At 34.5% G+C, this 17,994-nt stretch overlaps 2 protein-coding genes across 2 annotated transcripts in view; both read left to right on the top strand.

Annotated features, from left to right (window-relative positions):
- Positions 1-17,994, top strand: part of LOC136972469 (33 kDa inner dynein arm light chain, axonemal-like) — a 138,219-nt gene that overhangs the window by 78,960 nt on the left and 41,265 nt on the right. The window lies entirely within an intron of this gene.
- On the top strand, positions 10,582-17,334 carry LOC136971873 (glutamate receptor ionotropic, kainate glr-3-like). Its single transcript, XM_067266390.1, has 8 exons — positions 10,582-10,679; positions 10,760-10,857; positions 11,957-12,047; positions 15,542-15,700; positions 15,770-15,917; positions 16,476-16,705; positions 16,781-17,034; positions 17,115-17,334. The coding sequence occupies exons 2-8, from the start codon at positions 10,772-10,774 to the stop codon at positions 17,332-17,334; spliced, it is 1,188 nt and encodes a 395-aa protein (XP_067122491.1). The 5' UTR covers positions 10,582-10,679; positions 10,760-10,771.

The raw sequence follows: 17,994 nt of genomic DNA, 5'->3' as shown, positions 1-17,994 counted from the left end.
ATGTGAGAGGCCGAAGGGGGATGGAGAAATTCCGAAACGGAGATAACGATTATATAAGATATATATCGCAATTGTCTCCATTTCCGTCTGGACTGTTGACAGGGTTGCCAAGTTAGAGTTTTTTACCCTAGATTTAGGGGTTCCTTTTGAGTCTAGAAGAGAATTTAGGGAACAGATTTTTTAGGGAGAAATTTAAGATGATTGATTTTGATTGGAAATTTTTAGAGATTTCATTAAAAACTTAAAATTTTGCATTTACTTTGAGAATTTCTAAATTTCATCACTACTGGCGCTGTCTTCACTTGAAATGGGATCAAACAGTAACCAGCAGTAACACGTGTGATTTTACAAGCTTTTAGCTGCAAGAACACATTAGCAAAGACCTACCGTAGCGCCTCTAGCGGAACCTTTTTGTAACTTATGGCAGGCGGTCATGTTATGTGTTTGGGAATGAAATCTCCAGTTTCGGTCATATTAAATTTCCATCAGTTTAATGCTTTTCCTTAACTTGCATTTCCCTTAACGTTTTCTGCTGGTTGTCAGAAAAGCAAATTGTTGGTTACCATATAGACCTGGATTATTGCCTTGTAATGATTACCATATTGTGCTATTGTACCGATTGTTTTGTTTTATAATAAATGTACTGTATTTAATAAATTTGTGTTTCTTTAGTAATAATGTAATATTCTCGATGCTGAATACTCAAAATTTCAAACTAACACTTGTTATAATACAGTAATATATATATATTTTTATCTATTAAAATAACTTTAGAATTATGAACTTCAGAAAAATTACTTTTTATCAATTTATCATTAATTCAATAAATGAAATTATAATAAACTCATATTTAAACTTTTTTATTTATGAAAAATATATCTTTAAAACATTTTACCTAATTTTTAGTACTTGGGAATTAGGCCTAGATTAAAGTTTTATAGACAAGTAATACTCTAAATTTATCAATGTATAATTTATACAACAATTTAACTGATCGATTCCTATATTATATTATTATTTTGAAATAATTTTTAAAATTAACCTATTTAGTGTATATGTTACTGTGAAAGACCGAAATCTGTCGAATGTAGAGATTCATCGGTAAATGTCAGCATTCACACAGTTGTTTCGTGTATGTACGAAATATTTGCTAAATATCATCATTTCTCAATGGAGACAGCTTGTATTTTTACGCACTTTCCACTTCTGTAATTATATGGATTTTTGAAAATTTAAATATGAATTAAGCAAAATATAATCTATCTGCTTTCGTGTGTTTCTTTTTATTTAAATTTCAATTGTGATCAAAGTTAATACAAATGGTAATTGTAACAGATAACCTTTTAAGTTATAGAAAGCACTATTAAAAGATAACATGGAACTGACTGAAAATTATTATTTACATTTAAGTTGAAATATAAAATTCTTTTGTTTAAGTCGGCTTTTCAGTATACTTTTATTTCGATAAAACATTACAAGAATAAAAGTTACTTTTAAGTTTTTAAAATAGAGATGTATTGTTAAGTGCGTGACACGAATAAAGTTATATGTTGAGTTCAGATTGATTATGAAGTTTGTCACGGAAGAGAAATTCTGTACATTGATTTATTTTTTTAGTGAGTATTTCTCATTGTATATCTTTGAATTTATGTCTGCAGGTTTATAACTCAGCTTCAAGTTGTACACTTTAACAAATTGCGCTATCTTAGAGAATAAAAATTATCATTGTTTGTTTTTGGAAATTGAATAGATGGATTCCAGATACATCTGCATGTTAATTCTGTTAAAAATGCATACAAATTGCATCCTTAGCAGTGGTAAGTTAATTTATACCTTGTATTTTACGTTTAAATAAATCTTTTAAATTAAATATCAGAAATATTTTAATTGCCTGTAAAAATCATACAATATATTGTAGTAAATATGTAGTAGAATAAGAAATCTATCGATATTATCAATAATGGATATTGGCATATGTGTTAATAAGCGTTTGAAATATATCCATATTATCCATAATTATCTATAATCAGTATACTTAAAATCTTTTTCTTCTTCTTCTCTAATGCTGCCGAATGGCGTTTGCGACTTCGTATTGATATTGTTCTCTGTCTAGCGCTGTGTGTAGAATTTGTGGTGTTGTCATGTGAAGCCAGGTGTTGATGTTGTCTAGCTAGGCAGTTTTCGGTTTGCCTGGGGGTTTCTTGCCTTTAATCCTGCCCTTTAGGATGAGTGGCAGTAGATGGTATTTTGGTGGTTCCTAGTGATGTGACCTAGGTATTTGCATTTCCTGCTGATTATGGTTTTGATCAGGTTCCGGTCCGTGTGCATGTCCAGCAGGACCTGTACATTAATTATCTTGGCCGTCCACGGGATTTTCAGCATTCTTCGGTAGAACCACATTTCGAAGGCCTAGAGCTTTTTTGTAGTAGCTGATGTTAGAGTCTAGGTTTCTACACTATAGAGTAGGATTGGCCAGATGTAGCATTTCAATGTGCGTAATTTAAGCATGATGTTTAAGTTTCTGTCGGTAAGGAGTGTTTTCCATTTGGTGAATGCCTGCCTGGCTTGTTTGATTCTGCTCTTGATTTCGGCCTCGTGGTTCAGCTGGTCATCAATGAGTACTCCGAGATACTTGAAGCGGTGTACTTGCTCCAACTTTTCGTTTTTTAATTTGATCGTGATTTCGCTTGGAATCCTGCTGATCTTAATCACCTTTGTTTTCTCTTTGTTGATTCGTAACCCCCATGCTTGGCTTTCTGTGTCCACTTCGTTCAAGATGGTCTGTAAATCTTGTTCAGAATCCGCTATTAGTGCTGTGTCATCGGCATATCTTATGTTATTAATATATTGTCCGTTAACTTTTATGCCGATGTTCTTGCCGGCCAGTGTTCGCTCGAAAATCATTTCTGAATAGATGTTGAAAAGAATGGGAGATAATGGGCAGCCTTGCCGGGCACCTTTTTGTATTGGAATTGGGTCTGTCAGGTCGTTGTGATAGCGAAGCCAGGCTGTTTGATTCCAGTAGAGAATTGCGATGAAGTTGATATCGTTGTTTTCGAGCCCAAGTTTCCTCAGTTGGTCAATTAGGCGGTCGTGGCCTACTGAATCGAAGGCTTTCTCGTAGTCAATAAAACATATGTACACTTATTTTTGATGTTCATAGCACCTCTGTAGCAGTATTTGTAAGCAGAAAATTGCCTCTTTGGTGCCTAGTCCCCTGCAGAAGCCAAACTGTATGTTTTATAGTGCACTTTCGCATTTGCATCGTATTCTTTGCTGAATCACCTTGAGGAAGACTTTTAACACCTGGCTCATTAGGCTGATCAGCCTGAAGTCTTTTCATTTTCGGCTGGTAGCTTTTTTTGTTAGGGCCACAAAGATTGATTGGAGCCAGTTGGATGAAATAACGTTGTTGTTGTAGATTTGATTGAACCATTTCATTAGTTGCTGAATATTGTTGTAGTCTAGTTGCTTCAGCAGTTCCACATTAATCTGGTCAGGTCCACAGGCCTTACCTAGCTTTGCTCTTCGGTTGGCATATTCCACTTCAGACGTTAATATGTGGAGATTGTCTTCAATGCATTTGTTGCGTTTCTGCCGGTTTTCTTTCGGCCTCCAACAAATTGTATATATATTTCTTCTAGATGTCGAGTTTGGCTCGTTTGCTTATTATAGATTGATTCTTGTCTGTATATAAGCTTGGGATAAGAGCCAGTTTGTAGATGATTCCAGCTTCTTAAGCTTCTTATGCAGGTTAAACGTATCATCTTTCTCGATTAGGTCTTCGATTTCTGCACACTGCTCTTCCATCCATTTTTCCTTTGCCTTTCGGATTTCTTGTTTGATCTTTCGTTGTATTTCTTTGTATTTTTCCTGGTTGTTGTTGCTTTTGAGTGTTCTCCGCTCATCCATTAATTCTAAAATGTGCTGGGTCATCCACCGTTGTTTCTTTTTCGGCGCTGATGTTTTAGCAAAGTTTCTGCTATTTCATTGATGCACTGTTTAAGTGAACGCCTGAACGCTTGTTGCTGCTTCGCTCGATCGTCTGTTGTTGCTGCTTCGCTCGATCGGATTGTAGTGTTGAGGTGAAGCTGTAATTGTCGCCTGATAGCGTTATTCTTCAGTTTCTCCAGATCGATTCTTTTTGTTGTGCTTGTGCGTTTTGCTGATCGAAGTTTGAGGCGTAGTGTTGCTGTTACTGGTTTGAGGTCTGATGATATGTCAGCTCTAGGGTAAGTTTTTGCCTTGAGGACACTTGACTTATATCTGGTGTTGATTAAGATGTAGTCAATTTGGTTCCTGACGATGTTGTTGTCAGAGTCCTGTGGCGAGGTCCAGGTGTGCAGTCGTCAAGGTGGTAGTTTGAACCAAGTGTTGGCAATGCTAAATTTTTCTTAGCAAAACTGGACGAGTCTGTTGCCTCGTTCATTCCGTGTCCCTAAGCCATGTTCTCCGAGTATGTTTTGTAGCCTTCCCTGAACGACTTTGGCATTAAGTCACCGAGAATGACCGTAATGTCATGCTTCTTCAACGGCTTTAAAGTGTTGCTTAGCTGGTCGTAGAACGATTCAATATATTGAATCGTTCTACGACCTCATCGTCTTTGTCCGCTGTTGGTGCGTAGACCTGGAGCACGTTCAGGTTGATCTTATTGCCTGCTAACTGTAGTAATGCGATTCGTTCCAATATTGGAGTGAAACTGGTGACTTTGTTGGCCAGTTGTTTGTGGACAGCGAAAGCGACGCCATACGTCTGCTTGGTGTTCTCTTCTTCTCCGGAACAGAAGACGTGGTCGTTTCATATAAACTTATTTGTTCCAGGCCATTTGGTTTCACTTAGACCGAGTATGTTGATGTTGATGCGGTCCATTTCTTGTAAAAGGATGGCTAGTTTTCCTGCTTGAAGTAGGCTTCTGACGTTCCATGTAGTTATTTTTAGAAAATTCTTCGACGCAAGCTCGGAGATTCTTAGCACCCCTGTCCCATTTAAGGGACGTCGAGACTAGGGGTCATGGTTTATTTTGCTTGCTATCATGAAGTTTTCAAGGGAAGAATAATCCAAGTAGTTTCCCGTTGCTTTCTTCGATCACAGATTAGTTGAAAAAGTCGTGTGTGGACCTTTTTAAATGGGTTTCGTCTGACGTCTCCACTGAAATCTTTCAGCCATGGGTGGCCCTTCTGGGAATGTATAACTCCCGACGGCATAGCATTCAGTTTCTCAGACGTACGCAAACTCTGTCGCCACGTTAGGCACCGTCTCTCTCGGGAGATATTTAAAATAAATAATTAATAATAAATAACATTACTCGGTGTGCTTTTCCATGCTATGGTTTTCAAATGTTTCAAGGATAGAATATGTAAAAAAATATAATAAATGCTGTAAGGTAACAGGATTTTAGTATATGTAGAAAGTGAAGAGATGAAACGTTTCTGAACGTATGTGTGAGAACTGACTCCTCCGTTAAGGTGACTTTCTCATTACCCTCTGTTAGGTAACAAATTCAGTCTCGTGCTAATTGGCTAGTGCTGCAGATCACGAGGTGGAACCGGACAAATGATACTCGGTCGCGAATGGAGAACCGTCTCTGACTTTCGAAACGTATTTGAAAGGGTAAAAAGGTCACTTTTGGAAGTGCCGCACAAATCGGAGGGGGAAAGGTCGTCCTTTTGACCTCCCACGGGAAGAGAAAAAAGAAGGAAGAAAGAAAAAAAAATAACGATTTATCTCGAAACCTTAAACTTTACAAAAGAACATAAAATCTCACATATGTGATCCGATACAACAGTGTTCACTTCTCTTTCTTATTATTATAAAAAAATATTTTTGTGTATATATAAAATAAAATTTACAACAGCTTTTTGCAATCTGAAAAACACATTTTAGAAAAGAGTTCATTAAGTTTATAAATACAATCAATCTTATTTTATTAAGGCACCATAGAAGTACATGCCTGGTACCGCGAGGCATAGCCGGGCTACAAAACAAAACATGAATTACAAAGTGTGGGAAATTATGCATTACATTACAGCAGTACAATGAGATGAAATAAAATAATACAACACAATAATCATTAAAACTAGTAAAAAATACAATAATAAATAGGTGAGAGTATAATAAAAACTAAATTACAAGTAACTATAGACAAAGTAAAATAATCAAAATTAGTAAGCGTGTTTACAAATGGTTACATAATTAAAATAATGTATAGTACAATATAAGAATATTTTGAAATGACAATGGAAAAATAATAAAAACAAAACTATGTACGTATATACACGACATGGGCAGCTAATGGCTGCAAATGATACAAAATATTACAGGTAGTATATACAGGGAAGGGTTACTGGTTGGAGGTGGTAGTTGAGATAACGCCGTGTTTTTTCACAAGTGCATCAAAGGCTGCATACAGTTCTTTGTTCTGAAGAAAGTCCTTGTGGTGACATGGCCAGGGGATATTATTTTTGGAAGCTATTAGCTTGATGTTCGAACGTTCAGATTCCAGGCACGCACAGCTGAAAATGTGATGGTCAGCATCATCAACTTCATCACAAATGGCGCACAGTGGGGTGTCCTTGATGGCAAACCTGTGAAGATAACTGGTGAACTTTCCATGATTTGTTAGGAACTGACATAAATGGGTATTGAGCTGTATCCAGTTGTCTATTTAAAATTTATTTTGTATACTAGTACTTTCTATATATTAACAGGACTTATTATACTGGAAATTATGGATGCAGATATTTAGTCTTACAGATCAAAAATAACGTTCTTTATTTAGTTCACCTGAACACATACACTTTAAACATGTGTTTCGGACTTGTTCGTCCCTCCTCAGCAGGCCTTTAAACGACATTTTCTACAATTAACAATAAAAACATTTCTTGGTACAATTATAACTAAAATTAGTTAAAAACACAAACATTTCCCGACAATAAATTTAAAATTCTGTTTTAGTTTCTGTTTCTGTCACAGTTTCTGTATTTCCGATCTTCTCTACATTTCCACTTAAACTCACGATCCACAGCAACCATACAATTTTACACATTCCTAATTTTTATACATTAAAATCAGTTTAAAACGATCAATTTAATTGTTATCTAAAATATTATTATTTCAATTAACTTACTTCTTTTTGTTTATTCGTTTCTACTTAATTTCGATTCTAATATTCTATTCTATTCGTCTCCTCTCTGGTTCATATGGAGGTTATAGCCTTATATTCGCCTTTCCTCCGAAGAGTGGTGTAATGATCGCTATGCGACCGAAGAGCCAGCCGTTTATCTCACGGCCTAAACGTACGCGCGGGAAACCGTGCCTTCCGGAAGGACTTTTATGGGGAACTGGTCTCCTATTCAGTCGTTATTGACTAGGAGAAAACCCGGAAAACTCCTAGCAGCCAGCCTGTCCGAGTCGCGGCGCGAACCCACGACCGAACTTCCCAGTGTTTAGGGTCCGGTCACTACCGCTATGAGCGGCAACGGAGACCACTCGTCCACTGGTGGGGCTTTCGATTCTAAAACGTTCCCATCACATCTTTTATACCTCTTCCTCCCCCTTCTTATAATGCTTAACCATGATTGGTGGATCTCTCTACCATTGTTGTTATTCATTTTATTAGTTTGCTTAATTATATTTAAATGCTCATACAGTTGTCTTTTATAATTGTTTTTTTCCTTTTTTCTGATTTTTACCTTATTTAGATCAATTGCACAACCTTCTGTATTACAATGGTCAGCTACTGCTGAATTTGCATAGTTTCCTTTGATTGCTCTGATATGTTCACTTAATCTTATTTTTAATTTTCTTTTAGTTTCTCCTATATATGTTTTCTTTGGATTACAATTACAATCAAATGAATATACTATTCCTTTCTATAACAGATGAGAAAGGAATAGTATATTCATTTGATTGTAATTGTAATCCAAAGAAAACACATATAGGAGAAACTAAAAGAAAATTAAAAATAAGATTAAGTGAACATATCAGAGCAATCAAAGGAAACTATGCAAATTCAGCAGTAGCTGACCATTGTAATACAGAAGGTTGTGCAATTGATCTAAATACGGTAAAAATCAGAAAAAAGGGAAAAAAAACAATTATAAAAGACAACTGTATGAGCATTTAAATATAATTAAGCAAACTAATAAAATGAATAACAACAATGGTAGAGAGATCCACCAATCATGGTTAAGCATTATAAGAAGGGGGAGGAAGAGGTATAAAAGATGTGATGGGAACGTATTAGAATCGAAACCGTCTCCGCTCATACTGGCGGTGATCAGACCCTAAACACCGGAGTTCGATCAGGGGTTCGCGCCTCACTCGGATGAGCTGGCAGCGGGAGTTTTTTCCGGGTTTTCCTTCTTGCCAATGACGCCTGAATAGGGGCCAGCTTTCCCTCAAGTCCTCCCGGAAGACAATCCTATCCCCCCTTCTCGCGGTGGCCGTCTCCGATAAGGCCGACTTTGGTAGCATCAGTGACCTCTTATCTGTCTTCCCGGATTGGCTGTCTTCTATAATCTCATAAAGCAAACTCTTGCCCTGCCCCGCCTATTGGCACTACAGGGTTCAAAGAGACTATGCCTTAATCATAGGCTTTGGTCTCATACCATTAGGTAGTCTTTGACTCTTTTAGTTGGGCCACCAGGTACTTCTTTCGGGCTCCCATCCGTTCCTTTAGGCCCAACGCTCTAACTCTGGCATAACTTTTGTATGTATATATGCAGCTTGCGTCGCATTTTAGCTTGCTCTGTCATGTATTTTATTTATATTGCGTACAGACAGGCCGACTCTTCGGTCGCTGTGCGATCGTCCTTCTGTTCTTCCGGAGTACAAGCGAATAGCAATAAACTCCTCTATCAGGCAAAGGCAAAGGTATTAGAATCGAAATTAAGTAGAAACGAATAAATAAATAAGAAGTAAGTTAATTGAAATAATAATATTTTAGATAACAATTAAATTGATCGTTTTAAACTGATTTTAAGTAGTAAATATTATTAGGTATTCCGTACTTAAAGAATTATATTTGCATTTACTAAATTGAATATCTAATTATTGAAAATGCCTTAAAATCTCAAATAAATTATTAGCGAGGTTGAGGCCGAACTTTTCAACGCAAAAACGCGTACGTCGGACGTTCAGCGCCGTCTTCCTGTAAGCGCAGAAGTTTGACAATGGCGTTTGGAACGTCGAACATGATTCCGCTGACGTTCCAAACGCCATTGTCAAACTTCTGCGCTTACAGGAAAGCGACGCTGAACGTCCGACGTACACGTTTTCGCGTTGAAAACTTCGGCCTCAATCTCGCTATTATTGAGTAAAGTTTTAAATCGAAATAATTAGATATACTTTTTTAAGTTAAATGTTGAAAACAAATTTTGCGAGATCTCTTTGGAGGAACTAGGGGGCGCACCGACTCTACTTGCTCCAGGGCGCTGAATATGTAGCTACGCCACTGCTCGTGACGTACCCTAAAGGAGCATGCACACAAGCGGCGCGGCAAGGAAAAGCGGCAGAATGATGTCACTTTTCTTGCCGCAGAAGTCGATTTTGTGCCGCTTTTCTCGTGCTGCAAAAGTTGGTTGAATTCTGTCTTTTGCGGTGACCGCCGCCAAGACGCGTTTCTATCAGCTAATAACAGTTCGTCTGTAGTCACGTGAGAAAATACAATCACGTAGTGTTTTAATGGCGAGAAGTTCGACGCGATTATTCGAGATAACTAACATCAGAATAAAGAGAAAAAAATAATAAATTTAACAGAAATTCTACATAAATAATCATATATAATTTAATTCAAAGAACAAAACAACCGAATCTTACTCGAAATAGTATTCTTTATCGAGAGATCTTAATCGAGGAATAAGCGTATTTTGTACACCAATTCTTTCTCGATCCAAGAAAATATTTCTAATCCAAAATATTCGACAAAATCTTCTAGCTAAAAAAGCAAGCCGTACAAAACAAAATTTGTAAACACGTGGATAGCGGCAGTGTCGGTATCATTCGCCATCTTGAATACTGAACGCATGCGCCGAAATGTAAGCGGATTGCCGCTTGTCTGGTTGCGCTGCTGCGCGGCGAAGATGCGTTTGCGACACCGATTTTCCTTGATGTGCGCATGTGTGCATCTTTCTTAACTGTGTACCAAATTTCAACTTTCAACTCCTAACCGTAAGGCTCTGCGCTTATAATTATAAATTATCAACCCATCTCGATTATATATATCAGCGTTTCTCAAAGTGGGCGATAACGTCCCCTTGTGGGCGGTGAGTAAATCTAGGGGGGCACTGGATGCAGGTGACCAAAGGCAAAAGTTGGGGTCACTGATAGCCGTTCTCTTTCTTCTGTTAAACTGATAAGAGGAAACATTGCGTTTAATGGTTTCCTTATGTTGAGAACAACATACAGTAAGGGCACAAAGTATGAGATTCATAAAAGTTTTCCTAATAATATTTCCAATCCTTTCTCGCCCAACAGAAAATAGGTTAGGGGACGTTGGGTATAACTTTATGGAACAAAGGGGGCGGTGGATCGAAAAAGTTTGGGAATCACTGATATATATATATATATATAGATAGATAGATTCAACAGTATTTAGCAATAATATTGTTTCGTAATAATAAGTATTTTAAATAGGAGTGTTCAACGATTCATATGTTTGGAGAGTTGCTGGGACCAGTGTAAAGGAATTTTGTATCTGTAAGAAAATCATAATAATAATAAAATGGCTTATAAATAATCGTTTACTCTTGTTTCTCAGGATGTAATATTTATGACATATGATAAAACTAGACGACAAATAACAGGTGGAAAGTTATTTCCACTTTTTAAAGTTATTCAAGAGAAACTAAAATTTAGGTAAGTGGCTTCCTCACGTCAATCTCAAGCAAAGAATATTACATTTAATCAAAAAACTTTAATAGTACATAGACTTCGGTGTTTATGCTTTTTCTGTTACTATTACTCATTGAAAATATTGTTTTGAGGTAGTTTTAAACTAAATTAAAAAGTGAAAAAAATAGTTATATAATTTATATAAATTTTTAATTATAATAATGCATATTTTTATTATAAATGTTATGTATCATTCTGATTTCGTTCTAAACATGAGAAACAACAACTACTCAATGATAGAATACTTTAACACTTAAGCACATAAGGTTTGTGATCGAAAGAAATTAGTTAGAGCGTTCAAATGTCAACATTAATTAATGAAAAAGTAATCAGTTAAACATTTTTTCACAAATATTTAGAAATAAGAATGTTTTCTCCAAACTAGTCTGCTGGAAGAATTGCAGTTCCATTCTATGATGCGTATCTAACACCCGAGGAAATAGTAATTGTGATCACGAGGAACACTATTTAATCAAAAAACTAAAACAAGATGAATTAAAAACAATAAAAACTTAATCAACCAATGTATACGAATAAATGGCTAACTCGAGCCGTACACTTAAATAAGAAAACTTTAACCAACAATAAAGCGCAATAAAAAAAAGAATTAACGTTCAGCACAGAACGCAAAAACAATTTATACAAAAATAAAAGCTACTTAAAGCTGTCGAAATATACAATTTGTCTACGATGAATTAAGCAAATTTGATATTCAAGGATATTTTAGTTAAATTGTGTAATTAATATACATTTCATTATATTACTGCACATTGTAATTCACCAACGAAAGCCATAGTTTTCACAATTATATCATTCAAATATTTATTTCGGATTATTTTTTAATATTATTTTGAATGCATATATTTATATTCCTGTTCTAAAAGTGTTGCTTTGATTTACTAATAGTTACACCTTTTTGTCTTTTACAATGTTAAAGTTAAACATTTTTATCTTAGCTTTAAAAGAAATATTTTAACTGAATATAAATTATAAGAAAAGAAATTATAAATTTTTTAAGTTAATTATTTTGCATACTGTATATTAAATTGTGACATTTAAATAGTTACTCTGTAGTGCATCCGATAACAAGTACCTTAGGATATAAAGATGAAAGTGGTAAGTGGTACGGAATTATAGGGCAAGTTGCAAACCAGGTGAGTAAACATAAAATTCAAGTGTTTAAAACAAGTTAATGTGTAAAAAGCTAAATTTACAATCAAAGATCTAAAAATAATAAATAGATAATTTTTTAAGCCGCGAAAATTAGACACATTAATATAAAGATATTATCATTCCACTTTAACAATTAAACATTGCGCCCAGAACATGAACAGTTGTCAAAAATCAAATCGATATAATTATATAAAGTACCGTATGTGTATGATCGGAGATGCCATGTAAGTCACTGCATAATGTTTGATTGTATGTATGTTATAATGTATTGCAGTGGCGTGCCGTGACATTTGATGATAAGGAAGCTGTGTTTCTGTAAGAAGTCGACTTCTGGGGGCAATCATTTAATTGCGCGTTAGTAATGGTCTAGGGTCCATTCATACAGCAAGATGGCTCCCTAAGAATAATAAACGAATTTGCATATAAAATAGGATACAAATCGCGAGAGTTGATGAAATTTTCTCCTTTTTATGAGATGTCGAAAGTTATTTCTAAACATATTTGAAACAGTTTCCGATGGTGGCTGTAGAGACAAAGACGACAAATATCTGACAAAAACCGTTTATTTTAACATAAAATAAACATACACTATGTACAAAATAGTTTGCTTTAGGACAATCAGTCGTTCGGACGTCCTGGGCGTCGATGTGGTTCTTCGATGGTCGATCGAAGGTGACCCCCGGGACAGTGGCGTCGACAAGTCTGTAAGGCACGGGGAGACTTCGTCCGTTGGAGTCGGGGATGCGGTCTAAGTCCGAAGTGGCACGGGTTATAGGCTGGCACAATAGACGAGAAATTGTTTTTTTTTTTTTGCGCGTTGACACACGGCGTTTTGGTTATTCGGAACGTTAATTAACCGAGTGCCAGGTATCCTCGATTGTCGGAGATTATATCAATCTCCGTTCTTTCTTTCATCCATTTTGATTGGTCGTTCTCCCTCAATCACGCTTCCCGAGTGGTTGGTCCCTGGTTACTAAGCGTAACGAGACTCTTACCTGGAGAGCGAGAAAAGTCAAAATCGAAGATGAATTCGATCTTCTTCCGATCATAGAACGACTTCCTTCCGCGATTTATGGTTTCTGCCTGCAGTTTGATATAAACAATGGGTGTCCGACTGCAAACGACTTTTACCGGTGTTTTTTTAAACTAATAAATTTTTCTGTAAATTAACCGTTTTTTCGCGTCTTTCGTGACGGGTCAGACCTGTCCTGTACATGACATTTCCATAAAACTTTTAAACAAATACTGGAAATGACAAAAATAAACAATTTATGTATTTTAGTTCTAAAATACAAATTGATATGATAGAAAAACTTGTTTTTTTTTAATTTTTTTATAAACTAACTCTATTCGGCGATTTTTTCCGCAAAGTCGTTAATTACTTTATCATAAAAGTCGCTGGTCGTCGACTCCATCGACGTATCTAAAAGCTCTTTTTCTATCGAAAGCGACGCCAGCGACGACAATTTTTCCTCCGACCTAGTGTTCCTGGCCAATGTATGAATTCGCTTCGTGGTCGAAAAACTGCGCTCAACAGACCCACTTTTTTTATTTTTTGTAACTTTTTCCGCCCAGTGGGCACTAAGAGGGCTTCTTATAGCAAGCCCATTATGGGTTCGGCCAGGCCCACAATGGGGCGGCCGGGTGGTGGGGGCTGGGGACCGACATATCCTGACGGACCACCCCCGAAAAATTCCTGGGGATTTTTCGACCCGTCCGGATTCGATCCCAGGTCCCCCAGGGCGGCAGGCTGCTAACCTTGACCGCTCGGCCATCCGGCCTCAACAGACCCACTGGTAGATGGTACCATAAAAATGAATGATATTAAATCATATAATTGTTTTAGTACATCTTTGTTCGGATCGTCATTAATTATAATACTTTTTATGTCTAAGAGTTACTTGTCAATATAGTCCGGACACGAATATAAATATTGCGATTGCTACGTAATTTAGATAAATCAAAAAATTTCCATAAAATTTACTTAATTTAAAGAATTAAAACACGCTTGGAAAAATTGTTTTTCATAATATTAAAATTATTAATATCTGAAAGTGATAAAAATTCTAAAGATTTTATGTCTGAAAATCTGTCAATATAATTACAGTATAATTAAAAGAAAATTATAATTAAATATAACTTTGCAATAAAACGTACATAAAAGTAACATGGTTGGTGCTCTGTAAAACACATGCGCAAATGCCCTCTGGCTGCTTTACACCATTCAGTTATTCTCGCCGTGGACGCTGTCTCGTAAGCGCTTTCATTCCGTCACTGACATTCGAATACACAATAGCAATCTTATCGTTTTTTTCACATGTAGTATAGAAATTCGTAATAAGATACATAATGCGGTTATAATAAAAGATTAATTAATTAATTAATTATTTATTTATTTAATTATTTAATTAATTCAAAGTACGTTAAAATATGAAAATTTATATTTTAGAAAATACAAGGGAAGGGTCATTGGAAGGTGGAATCGGCGCTCCCACCGCTTCCAATGACGGCACGCCACTGATGTATTGTTATAACCAAACATGAAATAAACACCAAATAGAATGTATTAGTATGCAAATGAAAGAAAAATTTTTAGATATACATTATTAAAATAATAGGCATAGTTTAAATGGATTGAAAAAATAAATTGTTCACAAACTAAACATTTAATTTAAAAGGCATTAAATAAGAAAAAAAAAGAATACAGTTTAATTTACCACTTTATGAGTAAATTATTCGTTATGAATTCTACTAGTTTCACTAAGTACACTACTAGTTTCAAAAAGTACAATAGTTTACTTAATGGGTAAAACTAAATCGAATATACGTGACACGCACTTTTTCATAAAAATATATACATATTGTGTATTCTCATGCCCTTTAAAATTACGTATTGCCCCAAATGTTCTTTTTTTCAAACTTTTTCCGTCTTACTGTGACATTTGAACACTTGTTTGTAGTAATGTTTATACGCAATTTTCAGCCATTTTAAATATTGCATAAGAACTAAAAACTCCTTTTTTCCTCCTGTATCTCTTGTAAATTTACAGATAATTTTCATTTAATTTTTACTTAATCATTCTATTGCTTGTTATCGAAAGTATCTGGTAAAGGGTCTTAAGAGACAGTAATAAAGCATTCTGTATAATCTATTTATATTATATTTTCACCAAACAATATACAAAGGTTGTTATTAATACCTAGTGAACTGGACATTGCTCCTTGCAAAAAAACTCCGTGGGGATTAAACAGACTAGAATATTCACAAAATTAAATTTTTGAATTTCAGATCGATGAAATTGAAATCAAATTAGTATCAATCTTCAGACATGTAAATCCGACAATACCAATAAAAGTCAATACAAAATGTATAACATTTTAAACAACAGAACAATTTAATTTTATATTTCGTCAATCAATATTTTAAAGTATATTTATTTTTACTTTCATTTTTATAATTAATTTTTTAATTCAGGAAGCAGATGTGACCTTTATACCTTTAGCTGTCAACCACAAACGCTTCTCTGCAATGGAGTTTACGTCAGTTTTTGCTTTTTTTCCTGTAGTTTTTATTATTAAAACTCCAGATAAAGTTCATGATTGGAATTCTCTTACGAAGCCTTTCACCTTAAATGTAAGTAACAATAACTACTTTTAAACTATTATTAAAACTCAAACATTAAGTTATATTTTATCTAATTAGGTTTGGATCGCTATATTTTCTATTGTATTGATATTTGGACTAACGCTATATAAAGTGCTAGAGAAGGACTTTATCGCTGCAAAAACAGGAAAACGATGGACTCTATATACAGTTTTTTGGAATTTAGTTTGTACGTTTCTGGGTGAAGGTAACATTCTTTAATTATGATATAACTCAAATCATGAGTTTTATAAAGAAGTTTTTTAATTCAAAATTAAGAAAAAAATACAATTTCTTGTAAGACTATACATTTACTTGAGTCTTTCTCCTTCAGTCCCTTCACACGCTATTCAGAGGCAATAACAAGTCTACGGTGGAACTGACCTTTTATTGGAGGCTACTTGTCCACCATCCAATGTAAAACAGTTATAGAGTCCTCCAGCGGTAGCATACGTATTCATTAAAATAATAATTACATTTAAAAATTTCGCCGGACGAAATTTTTAAATGTAATTATTATTTTAATGAATACGTATGCTACCGCTGGAGGACTCTATAACTGTTTTACATTGGATGGTGGACAAGTAGCCTCCAATAAAAGGTCAGTTCCACCGTAGACTTGTTATTGCCTCTGAATAGCGTGTGAAGGGACTGAAGGAGAAAGACTCAAGTAAATGTATAGTCTTACAAGAAATTGTATTTTTTTCTTAATTGTGAATTCGTCCCAGCAAATTTTTAAATTTAAAAGTTTTTTAATTCAATTTAGGATTGAATCTAGAGAGGGTGAAACGATTTTCATCCAGATTCATGATAGGAATTTGGTGGTTATCGATTGTTATTTTGGTATCCAGTTACAGCGGAGCGTTAATGTCTTTTATGACATGTCCTTTAACTGAATCTTTTCCAAGAGATTTTCAGGAACTTGCTGCTTTTGTCCGCAACGGTGAGTACTCATGCGGAATATACAAGGAATTTATTGGGTGGAAAGACATCATGGTAAGTGTTTTTTTAATTTCAGGATTTGTTCATTATAACGATTGTGTTTTATATTTATATAATTATTAATTCTAGGAATCAAAGTCAGAAAATATTAAAATTTTAAGAGCAAACATTATGTCTAATAATAACTTCATGGATTTTTCAAAAGGCATTGAAAAGGTGCAGAATGAACGATTTGCATACATAATGACTAAACTGGTGTTAAATGAGTACATCAGTAAAGTAGGAATGCATAAATATGTAATGTCAAAAGATTCCATTCGTACATATATCATCGCTTATCCAATCAGAAAAAAATTTCCATTTAAGAAGGATATATCTAACACGTAAAAAATTTATAAATTCATTTATACTGCATACCACTATTAATATTTATTTTTATATATTTAAAACAATTTTTTCTCAGAGTAACTCGCTTGTTTGAAGCTGGAATTTCTGAGAAATTGTTACCTCAACAACTTGAAGAATTCCAAGAAGCATCAGAATTCAAACCATTGTCAATCGAAGATATTAAAAGTCCTTTGTTGCTTATGGGCATTGGATATCTAGTATCTCTAATCTGCTTAACCATTGAAATAATATTAACAAAAATAATTGAAATTGTTACCTGCAATTCACTTTATTAATGTAAAATCACTAAATATACGTACGAAGTATTATAATTATTCTGATCATTTTAACACAGAGAAGATAAAACTTTCTAAATTCTTCATTCTGTCTATTAATTATACTCGATAGAACAGAGCATTGTTTAACTAACTGAATATTTTGAATTTTATTCTAGACAGTGCAAAATAGAATTTTGCATTATGTTAGAAAAATTCAAATTTATTATGATATTGATACTATGTGATTCTGAATATTGTAATTCATTAAAACAATAATTATATATAATAATTCAATTTTACAATTTCTAAATTTTTAATATGGCAAATTGTGTAAATTTGATTTATGTGAAATATATCGCGAAAATTTCATAAAAGCACTTCTATTTGCATAACAACTGTCTTTGTGATGTAGAATTAATCATCTTTAATTACATATATCTTAATTTAACGCATATGAGATATATTCATAATATTCAAACATATTTTCATTTATTGTATAATACAGTTTTGTAATTATGTACACTTTATAAGAAGTATGAAATAAAACGAAAATTTTTTAAAATAAAAATAAAGACGAATCTGCCCAAAAGGGATCACCATTTATTTTCAGTGTTCCGAGACAATACACTTATCGGCGGCAGACCTTTCTGTTTAGGCTACATGTCTCCGGAAGTTACT

The sequence above is a fragment of the Centruroides vittatus genome, unplaced genomic scaffold, assembly GCF_030686945.1.
Source record: "Centruroides vittatus isolate TY-2023 unplaced genomic scaffold, ASM3068694v2 contig_1057, whole genome shotgun sequence".
NCBI lineage: Eukaryota > Metazoa > Arthropoda > Arachnida > Scorpiones > Buthidae > Centruroides > Centruroides vittatus.
The sequence above is the reverse complement of the archived record's forward strand: the minus strand, read 5'-3'. Positions and strand labels throughout refer to the sequence as shown.

Bases quoted from the DNA above. Each gene is read 5' to 3' on its own strand.
- LOC136971873 (XM_067266390.1), top strand. From the start codon at position 10,772: ATGACATATGATAAAACTAGACGACAAATAACAGGTGGAAAGTTATTT. The intron at 12,048-15,541 runs GTGAGTAAACAT...TTTTTAATTCAG, and splicing joins TAGGGCAAGTTGCAAACCAG to GAAGCAGATGTGACCTTTAT. The intron at 15,701-15,769 runs GTAAGTAACAAT...TTATCTAATTAG, and splicing joins CGAAGCCTTTCACCTTAAAT to GTTTGGATCGCTATATTTTC.